General features: G+C 43.2%; 1 protein-coding gene across 2 annotated transcripts in view; it reads right to left on the bottom strand.

Moving 5' to 3' along the window:
* Positions 1 to 94: 94 nt before the first annotated feature.
* Positions 95 to 12526, bottom strand: part of ELK4 (ETS transcription factor ELK4) — a 37165-nt gene continuing 24733 nt past the window's right edge. For both annotated transcript variants that reach the window (XM_056558050.1, XM_056558051.1), the window contains exons 4-5: positions 9863 to 9976; positions 95 to 3160 (exon numbers count right to left, since the gene is read on the bottom strand). In XM_056558050.1, the coding sequence (XP_056414025.1) occupies positions 3062 to 3160; positions 9863 to 9976 (213 nt within the window). In that variant the 3' untranslated portion in view covers positions 95 to 3061. The remainder of the gene's footprint in view (positions 3161 to 9862; positions 9977 to 12526) is intronic.

Here is a 12526-nt window from a genome sequence, read left to right as displayed (position 1 = left end):
AGCAAGGGCCCGGCGCATGCGCAGTTACACTGGACAGAGTGCTCTGCGGATGCACAGCTCTCACGTCCTCAGGACGTGAGAGCTGCGTAAAAACTTCAGGCGCATGCGCTCTCCAGACTGAGCGCTGCGCTCCGGGGCATGTGATTCCACGTCATTAGGACGTGGAGTTGAAGAAAATTAATATGCAAACCATGGGGCCGGGCTATGGCCCCTTCCTCCGGAACCCAAAGAGATATGGATGCCAGGGGACCGCCTTCAAAGCGCTACTACAGAGAGAACAAACGGGTGCAGTGGACAACTCAGCGGCCAGGGCACACAGTAAAGTAAGTGAACGCTTTATAAACGCCAGTTCACCCACACTATCATCCACTATATTGGGTTTAGTGTGGGTGAACTGGCTGACAGTTTTCCTTCAATAATCAGAATAGGATTTTGGGCCTACAGTATATATGGTGCTCAAATGAGGACATTCATTTTTGTTAAAGAGAATGCTGGTTGTCTGTGCCCCGACTGTCAAGATTAATACAGACACTTACTGCTATTACTATTTTACCTGGTTATAAGTAAAACTACAACTTGCTGATACTATTCAAAACCCACAAATATATGGATTAGTTAACAACAATACATTTTTCTCTATTTGAAAGTGCTTAAAGCCATAGAGCAAAGACACACAGAAAACATTAATATGAAAGTTCCCAGTTAAACCACAGACAGACATATAAAACATAAGTCAAGGATCAGCTAATATTACTCTAAAGAGGTTCTGCAGTGAGAGAGGATTATCTAGAGATGAGCTCTAACATGCAGTCAGGTTACAGGTTTACAAGACAGAACCAACTAATATAAAACATAAATCAATTGTGTTTAAAGATCTGCAAAAACCCTACCTACCAGACTGGATATTTTATGCCTATCTTAAAGAATGTACATTCTTCTCAAAGAAATTGTTGTCTGGCATATTTAAGTAAATCTGTTATACAACTTCTGGCCAAATTGTGTCCACTTTTTTTATTTTATTTTATTTATTTTTTTAAACAATTTGTATAGTCAGCTTAATGTTATTTTTCCTTTAATTCATAGCCGCCTTGCAAATTTTTGTCAGCATCTAATAATATTACCACCTCCTCTGTCTGGCAGGCTCAGCCAACGTTAATCTGAGGTGTATGGCCACCTTATAAAGACAGCAGGGGAGAGTGTGTATGTAGGGAAAGGACGACAGGGCAAGGGAAAAAAGGATTACTTCCAATGTGTTAAATCTCATCTCCAGGGGATATCTTTTCTTTGTTATATTACAGTCTTTTAAAAGTTCCATGTCAGTCACAGACACGTCAAATGTTTTGTTTGGTCGGGGTCTTAGTGCTGAGACCAACACCGATCAGAAGAATAAGCAAAGTGTGTGATAGTTACCTTTACCCCCACAGCTCTCAGCAGTCTTTGTCTTGCTGCTTATTACAAGTCTATGGGGCAGCGAGACAAAGAGTGCTGAGAGCCGAGGAGTGAAGGAGCGCTACTCCGCGCTACTCATTCTCCTGATCAGTGGGGTGTCAAGACCCTGACAGATGAAAACTTCTGACATGTCAAAAACATTTTTTAATTTTTAATTGCAGGTACACTATGAAGGGCATAAACAGAAAAATATGATTATGATTACCGTAAGTGGTTGCCTGTGCAATAGCACTTAAAAGGCCACCAAACAAAGCCTGCAGCTTATAAAAAAGTATGGCCCATAAAAGAGCCTGTAGTTACTTTCCCTTTAAAGCTAAATTAAAGTAACAAAGCTTGATCCTTGACCTGTGATGTAAAGTTGAAAATACTAAACTGAGGCAACCCTAACAGCAGACAGTTGTCTTGACACTGCTTTCTACCACACTAATACCAAACAATAACACTACTATGACCGATTTTGAAGACATTCTCTTTTAAAAATATACATAAAAATTTGCTGGTTAGTGGCTTAAAACATTTACTAACTTTAAAGGTCTACTTTGTCATCTGTGCTTAAGCAATGTACAAGCTAAAGTATTAAAAAATACAATTTCTATTACACATATTGCATAGGTTGAGAAGTTCAAATTAAAAAACAAACAAACAAAAAGTCCCAAACCCTAAAATTTTGGGTAAAGCGCTACAGATGCTTGAAGCAGGCAGGCACACATCTTACAGTGCTGGTAACAGATGACATTACAGATCCAGGTCTGAAGACGTTGATCCCTGCAATCCTCCTGGTGCTATTTATCATACACATCAGAATTGCTTTTATTCTGAACATGTCTTGTTGGATTCCAAAAAAAAAAAAAAAAAAATTAGTTGGATATTTCTTCCTCTATTTTTCTTTGGATTGTCACCGTTAATTCCTGAAAGCTTTCTGTTTTCCATATTAGTGCTGTTTGAATACACATGCTATCTGGCTTTTTAAGCTTTTGTTTCCCTTCTTGCTTTCTAGGCCATTGTTTTTCTTTAAAATAATATTGTCAGGTGACTGCTTCTTCCCTTTGGGTTCAGTCCAATTTAAGTGCTTTGTGTTTCCTACCAGCAATTTAGAAGTACATTATGAAAGGAAACAAAAAACATTCCGTTCTGCTCGATGCACAATTGGTTTTCTATTTTTTTTTTTACTGGATAGGATGGACATATTATAACACATTCTCATAAAAATGTTGCTTAGCCTCAGGTCCTATAAAATGAACACGTTAAAAGATTTGGTAAAATGACTGGACCAGAGAAAGGCATGGGCTTAATACAAAAATAATCCTGGTTCTCCACACTTAGATAAAATTCTGCTGAAAAAATAGGTTACTTATACATATCATGTCAGTTTTAGCCCAGCAATGACTCAAGTGCAAAGGATAATGGACATTTTTCATAATTTCCTCCAAGAATATATGAGGAGCCAATATCACGTTTGTTTACCCACAGAGTATTCGTGAGGTAAATTCAACAAACACATAAATCAGAAGTTAATCTGTTTGTAGCTAGATCCATGACATTCACACAAGTGAAGATCTCAAAATGAACTTGAGTGGACTGGAGGATTTCCTTCTTGTCTTCATTGTGACTGCTAGGACTTCTGCAAATCAGGAGAGAATGGTCCAGGAGTAGATGGGCTGTCAAAACTGGATAGCGCAAGTGGCATGTGACTGTTGTAGACTGAAGGAAACTAAAATAAAGTAAAACACCAATGTAATAAAAATGGATGCTACTATGTAGTTTACAAGATGTAAAACTGCAGGCCAGGAAAACAGGCAATAAGACAGCATTTATTTATATGAAATAAGTAGTAAAACAATTTAAAGGAGTACTCCGGCGCACACTTTTTTCATGTTATCCCGTCCGGGCTGCAAAATAAAAGAAAACGCACTTTATCTTACCTGCCAACGAGCCCCCGGAGCTCCGGTACAGGTGTTTGGTCCCCGGGCTGTATTCTTCTTACTTCCGGTTAGCCCGGCACGTCACACGGAGCTTCAGCCGATCACTGGCCGAGGCGGGACATCGCTGCGGCCAGTGATAGGCTGAAGCTCCGTGTGGCGTGCCGGGCTAACAGGTGTCACAAGAATGCCTCCTGCGAGCGCTACCATCACCGCTAGCGGGGTCCCTGTGCCCACTAGCGGTGTCAAATGTGCCCCCCGCGAGCGCTACCATCACCGCTAGCGGGGTCCCTGTGCCCACTAGCGGTGTCACAAGGATGCCGAGTGCAGCTCTGTTCCCCGTCCCTGTCAGGGTACAGGAACAGATTTAAAAGCCTCGTGTGCAGCACTACGCAAATAGCGTAGTGCTAACATAGGCAGCGCTAGGAGCCTAGCGTTAGCCCTACGCTATTTGCATAGTACTGCGTGATACCGCGATAATAAAAAAAAAAACCTGATATTAATTTTAGACCATACCGCCCAGCACTAGGCGTGGCCTCACTGTGCAGGTCTCCGCCTCCTCCCTCAGTATGCTGTCTGCTCACATCTCCCCTAGCATTAGCAAAACTACAACTCCCAGCTTATCCTCACTGACAGTAGCGGGACACAAGCTGACAGTGGGAGGATTTTTCCTCAATCAAGGAAGTGTGTCCATGACATAGGTGATGATGCATGGACACAGCAGGACTAGTATGTGTCCAAGCAGGAAGGGGGGCAGTTGTTTGACTAGCTTCTTCAGTATCAAATACTGACATTTTTTTTAATGAAAGCACTGGTGTCTGACAGAATTTTGGAACAGTGGGCTGAGCAAATGAAAAATTAAATTTTTCATTTTCACAGACCACTGTTCCAAAAATCTGTCAGACACCTGTGGGGTGTAAATGCTCACTGTACCCCTTTGTAACATTCCATGAGGGGTGTAATTTCCAAAATGGGGTCACATGTGGGGGGGCCCATTGTTCTGGCACTATGGGGGCTTTTTGGGCACACGTGAACTTCAATTCCGGACAAATTTCATCGCCAAATGCCCAAGCCCAAGTTCGGCCTCAGAGCACTTTACATCCACATATGGCGTATGTTCTTACTCAGAAGAAATGGGGTTACAAATTTTGGGGGGCTTTTTTTCCCTATTTTCCCTTGTGAAAATGAAAAATTTAGGGTAACACCAGCATTTTAGTTAAAACATTTTTTTCGGTTTCCCATCCAACTTTAATGAAAATTCGTCAAACACCTGTGGGGTGTTAAGGCGCACTATACCCCTTGTTATGTTCTGTGAGGGGTGTAGTTTCCAAACTGGGGTCAAATGTGGGTATTTATTATTTTGCATTTTTGTCAGAACCGCTGCAAAAACAGCCACCCCCGTGCAAATCACCAATTTAGGCCTCAAATGTACATGGTGCGCTCTCACTCCTGAGCCTTGTTGTGCATCCGCAGAGCATTTTACATCCACATATGGGGTATTTCCGTACTAAGGAGAAATTGTGTTACAAACTTTGGGGGTCTTTTTTCCTTTTACCTCTTGTGAAAATAAAAAGTATGGGGCAACACCAACAAGTTAGTGTAAAATTTGGGATTGCATAGGGGTGGACATAGGGGTATTCTACGCCATTGATTCCCAAACAGGGTGCTTCCAGCTGTTGCTAAACTCCCAGCATGCCTGGACAGTCAGCGGCTGTCTGGAAATGCTGGGAGTTGTTGTTTTGCAACAGCTGGAGGCTCAGTTTTGGAAACACTGCTGTGCGATATGTTTTCATTTTTATTGGGGGGACAGTGTAAGGGGGTGTATATGTAGAGTTTTACCCTTTTTTTATGTGTTAGTGTAGTGTTTTTAGGGTACATTCCCACTGGAGGGGGATTACGGCGAGTTTCCCGCTAGGAGTTTGCACTGCCGCGGAAAATTAGCCGCAGCTCAAACTTGAAGCAGGAAACTCACTATATACCCTGTACATTCACATTGGGGGGGGGGGGGGGGGGGGGGGGGGAACCTCCAGCTGTTGCAAAACTACAACTCCCAGAATGCACTGACAGACCGTGCATGCTAGGAGTTGTACTTTTGCAACAGCGTGAGGCACACTGGTTGGGAAACCTTCAGTTCTGTTATCTAACTCAGTATTTTCCAACCCGTGTGCCTCCAGCTATTGCAAAACTACAACTCCCAGAATGAACTTATCGCCGAAGGGCATGCTGTGAGATGTAGTTTTGCAAGATCTAGAAAGCCACAGTATAGAGATCATTTTACAGTGATCTCCAAACTGTAGCCCTCCAGCTGTTGCAAAAATACAAATCCCAGCATGCCAACACAGCAAACAGCTGTCTGGGCATGCTGAGAGTTATAATTTTGCAACATCTGGAGGGTTACAGTTTAGAGACTACTGTATAGTGGTCTCCAAACTGTAGCCCTCCAGATGTTGCTAGGCAACTCACCGGCTTCCGTAGTCTGCAGCACGCCGCACGTCATCGCCGCCCGCCGATCCCCACTCCCGCCGCCGCCAATGGTAAGTGGACCTTCAGCGCCGTTCACTGTCGGTTCCCCTGCTCTGTCCGGACTACAGTGGGTGGGCAGAATGGGGGAACGAACGTTAACCTCCTCCCCCCCCCCCCCCCGCCCCCGATTTGCTATTGGTCGACGCTTCTGAACGACCAACAGCAGGCATAGGAGGGGTGGCACCCCTGCCACCTCCCTCCTATCCCTTCAGGGGGATCGTGGGTGTCTTGGACAACCCCGATCCCTCTTATTTTCTGGGTCACCGGAGACCCGTATGACCCGGAATCGCCGGGTCCTTAAGTACCAGGGAGCGATGGTGTACCTGTACGCCCTGGGTTCCTAAGTGGTTAATGATCCTATACAGAAACCAGTGTAAATTTTATACTGCCGCATGGGTAACTGTTTAACCCCTTAAGGACTCAGCCCATTTTGGCCTTAAGGACTCAGACAATTTAATTTTTACGTTTTCATTTTTTCCTCCTCGCCTTCTAAAAATCATAACTCTTTTATATTTTCATCCACAGACTAGTATGAGGGCTTGTTTTTTGCGCGACCAGTTGTCCTTTGTAATGACATCACTCATTATATCATAAAATGTATGGCGCAACCAAAAAACACTATTTTTGTGGGGAAATTAAAACGAAAAACGCAATTTTGCTAATTTTGGAAGGTTTTGTTTTCACGCCGTACAATTTCTGGTAAAAATGACATGTGTTCTTTATTCTGAGGGTCAATACGATTAAAATGATACCCATTATTATATACTTTTATATTATTGTTGCGCTTAAAAAAAAATCACAAACTTTTTAACCAAATTAGTACGTTTATAATCCCTTTATTTTGATGACCTATAACTTTTTTATTTTTCCGTATAAGCGGCGGTATGGGGGCTCATTTTTTGCGCCATGATCTGTACTTTTTTTTGATACCACATTTGTACATAAAAAACTTTTAATACATTTTTTATAATTTTTTTTTTTATAAAATGTATTAAAAAAGTAGGAATTTTGGACTTTTTAAATTTTTTTTCGTTCACGCCATTCACCGTATGGGATCATTAACATTTTATTTTAATAGTTCGGACATTTACGCACGCGGCGATACCAAATATGTCTATAAAAAATGTTTTTTACGCTTTTTGGGGGTAAAATAGGAAAAAACGGACGTTTTACTTTTTTATTGGGGGAGGGGATTTTTCACTTTTTTTTTACTTTTACTTTTACATTTTTTTAAATTTTTTTTTACACTTGAATAGTCCCCATAGGGGACTATTCATAGCAATACCATGATTGCTAATACTGATCTGTTCTATGTATAGGACATAGAACAGATCAGTATTATCGGTCATCTCCTGCTCTGGTCTGCTCGATCACAGACCAGAGCAGGAGACGCCGGGAGCCGCACGGAGGAAGGTGAGGGGACCTCCGTGCGGCGTTATGAATGATCGGATCCCCGCAGCAGCGCTGCGGGCGATCCGATCGTTCATTTTAATCGCGAACTGCCGCAGATGCCGGGATCTGTATTGATCCCGGCACCTGAGGGGTTAATGGCGGACGCCCGCGAGATCGCGGGCGTCGGCCATTGCCGGCGGGTCCCTGGCTGCGATCAGCAGCCGGGATCAGCCGCGCATGACACGGGCATCGCTCCGATGCCCGCGGTTATGCTTAGGACGTAAATGTACGTCCTGGTGCGTTAAGTACCACCTCACCAGGACGTACATTTACGTCCTGCGTCCTTAAGGGGTTAAACTATTAAAATAAAAAGTTAATGATTCACTTATATTTTAATAGTTCAGACAGTTCGCCATGCGGCAGTATCAAATATGTAAAAATTTTCATTATTTTACTTTTTTTATTGGGGGAGCAGTTAATGAAATTTTTTACTTTACTCTTTTTTTATATAGCACTCCTATACACATGGGTAGAGATGAGCGAAGTTACAGTGATTCGATTTGTCACGAACCTCGCGGCTCAGAGTTTGCTGACTTTACCCTGCATAAATGAGTTCAGCTTTCAGGTGCTCCGGTGGGCTGGAAAAGGTGGATACAGTACTAGGAGAGAGTCTCCAGCCCACCGGAGCACCTGAAAGCTGAACTAATTTATGCAGGCTAAAGTCAGCAAACGCTGAGCCGAAAAGTTTGTGACGAATCGAATTACTTCACTCATCTCTACACATGGGTATGTGCAGACTGCAGAGCACTGCACCCGACCCATGACTGTAGTACAGACACTGTAGTACTACAAATACTAGGGTGCAAGTGCTCTGCACACACCCCCATGTATATAGCAGTATATATGTACTACATACACACCACTATACCCATGGGGGTATGTGCACAGCATTGCCCCCTTGTGTTCCTAGTACAGTGCACACCACTTTACCCATGGGGGTATGTGCAGAACATTGCACCCTCGTGTCTGTAGTACAGACACTAGGATGCAATGCTCTGCACAAACTACCATTTCTATAGCAGTGTGTATGTAGTACACACACTGCTATACCCATGGGGGTATGTGCAAAGCATTGCATCCTAGTGTCTGTACTACAGACACGAGGGTGCAATGCTCTGCACATACCCCCATGGGTAAAGCAGTGTGCACTGTACTACAGACACAAGGGGGCAATGCTCTGCATATACTTCCATACACATAGGGGTATATGCAGAGCATTGCACACTAGTAGTACAGACTATGGTACAATGCTCTGCACATACCACCACCTGAATAGGAATGTACACACACTGGGGGGTATGTGCAGGCTGCAGAGCATTGTACCCTAAGGTCTGTAGAAGACACTAGGGTGCAATGCTCTGTCTGCAGTCTGCTCTGCACATACCCCCCACGTGTATAGCAGTGAAGAGCAGACTGCAGACACACACGGAGGGAGACCCTGGGAGGATCACCGGCCGCCAGGGCCGCAGCACAGTGAGTGTGTGCTGTATTGGAACCTCAACCTACCGTATGGGGGCCCTGGTGGCGGCGGATGGCGGCAGAAAATGGAGGGTCACTGATCCTCATGGGCTGAGTGGGGGAAATACAGGTAAAATGGAGGCGGGGGAGGAGACAGGAGGAGCAGCAGCCTCCCAACTGGTAACACTGATCGGAGGGTGGAGCTTAAAGTCTCAGCCTGAGACTGTCACTGAGGCTGCTGCGGAATTTTCGGGACTCGTGCCTGACCGCCCGCATCAGCCTCTTGACCGTGGACAACAAATCGGCGACGATTTGATAACGGGATTCGTCGACAACGAATCCAGTTATCGAATGTAAGTCAATGATGTCTGTTGGGCCCTTGTGGTCTCAGCACAACAGATCCGCCAGACCAATATAGCTAGCAATCAATTGCCAGTTATTTTGTTATCATATGTTCACCAAGTATCTATGTAACAGTTTATTATCAAACCGTACACTGAACAAAGTGCTAAAACAAGCAAACAACTGATATCAGCTGCAGTCTTTGAATTGACAAGATTAGCGCTGAATGCAGCTCTTTTCTTTTAATGACAGATCACATTCTAAAAGGTGACCATACACTTTAAAAAGTAGTTTGTCAATTGTTCATTTGCCCAGATTTCCCCCATACACAGCTAAGCGTTTGGGTCTATGATGGGGAAAAGAACGCCACTGCAAGAGTATTCTTGAGGCAGCTTTTCACATCCCGGGAAAGCAAAAGGATTAGATGTTGAAATTCACAGTCTACCTGATATGTTTTGGGAAAAGTCAGGAGGCCCCAATGCACATTATATAGTTGACCGGCTATCCAAAATTGTGCTGGCCCTTAAGTCGATGAGGTTTGTTGGGCACCAGTGGTAGGCTTTACTTGAGACTGTAAGCAGTGTAGTGTATAAAACCGAACACACATTTCCAGCATGAACATAGGTATGACTGCAAAAAGTTATACTTAATGCAAGGGTTAGGTGTCTGGTATAGGAGTCCTCAGACAAGCTGGCAATGCAAATGCACAATTAACTCACCTGGAACAGGGAACTACCATGTAACCTGGCTGGACTGAGAGGAGCCACTGGACTCAGGGTACTCCAGAAGTGAATGCTAGAGAGCATGGCATTTGGGGTTAGCAATATAGGTGTCTGAAATAGAAGAAGGCATATTTTTATTGTCATCGTTGTTATCAAAAAATAGAATATCACAGGCTGCTCTATACGATTTATTAGCAGAAATACCACAGACACCTCCCACAGTTCTTTATAACTCTAGTTTACATTTCCTGGATTTCTGTAACTTTAAATACGTTTTTAGAAAAATGTACAGCATATTATGGAGAGTGTGCAAAGGATAGTGCTATATAAAATCTATGGAGTCTGTCTCCTGCAGTGAGGAGATGGCGGAGAGAACAAGCAGAATGCTTCTTCCCACTCGCAGTCTTTCCTATATATGTGGTTACAAGGAGTACAACTTGCCTTGGTAAGCGCAGTTCACAATCAACGTTTTTTTTACATATCCCAAAGGTATCAAACTACGGAGCGCATCCTTTTTTTAATTTTTTTAAATCTTTTTAGCTTTGCTTTATATGTGTCCATCATTTACAATCTGTTCCTAGCTTTGTATTTAATAATTGCAATTAAAAACCTGAATGTGTGAACCCACCCTAAGGACTCTAATTACACAGGGCTATTATAGGCTGAACAAGTTGATAAATGCCCAATGAACAAGCAAACACTCTTTTGTTGTCTTATGGCATCTTTGAAGCAGGTTTAAATATCCTGTTTGTCAGCCACACATCTCCCTGCATAATAGGGCTGAGAAGCAGATGAATGATAGAAGTTGGGGCCACACAAAAATCCAGTGATCATACGGGCAGCCCTGCCATAGGCTTGTTAAAGGACCACTGATCTAGATCAGCAGAAGTCTGTAATATCACCATAGATCCACTGCAAATATTGATAACTATTTAGAAGCACTTTCCAAATTAGCATTATTAATAGAAACATGGTGCTGTTAATGTATTGGCAGACACCCAAAAATACAACCCCAGCCCTCTGACCAAGCTGACTGATAACATTTATTCCAGTAACCTTTGTATGACAGTTTTCAGTGACTCTGCAGAAAAGCACCACCTCTACATTTATATGCACCAAGTGATAACAGTGTGGGAAAGGTTTTCTAAAACTAACAAAGCTGTATGTAAAGAGAAGTCAAAGGGTTAACACAGGGAGGCATCCGGGACTCTGTGAGCTTGACTTATCCATTTCAAGACAAGACTAAACATGCAAGAAGAGCAACAATATCTGGGAATGTGGATTTGCAGGGGAGGATCAGTCAGATTCTTATACAGAGCTTCAGTCTTTTAGCCTTTTCTATCTGGCGCAGGAACGGCATTAGTGGGAACGGGAACCACATTGTGCCCTTTCAATCAGCTACTACAGATTCAGTCCAAGCAACTGTTTCCCAATGTGAACTTGAACACATTAACATTGTACTTTGCAACCAAGAAACATAGACCACCTGAAAGTGAGTCTCCTAACCCCCCCCCCCCCCCTCTATTTTGCATCTGTTCTAAGTGTTACTGATCCATCTACCCAAATTTTTATGGGCAGACATACTTGCCAGGACTGAAAAGACTCACCCCTAAAAACTCTAGGTACTGTGAAGGTGCTGGACTACCCCAACTTCTGTCCTGTAACCACAGTGCTCATGTGCTACGTGTTAACTGAATGAAGATGCCAATAATGGGTTCATGTTGTATGACAATCTCCACAAAGCAGAAAATAAAGTGTGCACAAATTGACATGTTTTGAGATTTCAAATGTCAATTTCAGTGTGTGAATCACTGCGGATCTGAAACTAAATATGCAATTCATGACTTTGAAACATATTTATACTTTTGCAATGATAATTTGCGATTTGTTATTGGCTAAGTGGGCAGGCCCTGCTGAGGCATCTGGGAAACAGAAGCAGGGAGAAACAGTGGGCAGCGGGGTACCGGAAGGTGCTGGAACTGAAGCTGTGGGGGACCAGGGTAGGTACAGTGGGGCAAAAAAGTATTTAGTCAGCCACCAATTGTGCAGGTTCTCCCACTTAAAAAGATGAGAGAGGCCTGTAATTTTCATCATAGGTATACCTCAACTATGAGACATAATGAGAAAAAAAAATCCATAAAATCACATTGTCTGATTTTTAAAGAATTTATTTGCAAATTATGGTGGAAAATAAGTATTTGGTCACCTACAAACAAGCAAGATTTCTGCCTCTCACAGACCTGTAACAACTTCTTTAAAAGTCTCCTCAGTCCTCCACTCGTTACCTGTATTAATGGCGCCTGTTTGAACTTGTTATCAGTATAAAAGACACCTGTCCACAACCTCAAACAGTCACACTCCAAACTCCACTATGGCCAAGACCAAAGAGCTGTCAAAGGACACCAGAAACAAAATTGTAGACCTGCACCAGGCTGGTAAGACTGAATCTGCAAAAGGGAAGCAGTTTGGTGTGAAGAAATCAACTGTGGGAGCAATTATTAGAAAATGGAAGACATACAAGACCACTGATAATCTCCCTCTATCTGGGGCTCCATGCAAGATCTCACCCCATGGTGTCAAAATGAGCAAAAATCCCAGAACCACACGGGGAGACCTAGTGAATGACCTGCAGAGAGCTGGGACCAAAGTAACAAAGGCTAC

Source organism: Hyla sarda, chromosome 2, assembly GCF_029499605.1.
Source record: "Hyla sarda isolate aHylSar1 chromosome 2, aHylSar1.hap1, whole genome shotgun sequence".
NCBI classification, from domain to species: domain Eukaryota; kingdom Metazoa; phylum Chordata; class Amphibia; order Anura; family Hylidae; genus Hyla; species Hyla sarda.
The sequence above is the reverse complement of the archived record's forward strand: the minus strand, read 5'-3'. Positions and strand labels throughout refer to the sequence as shown.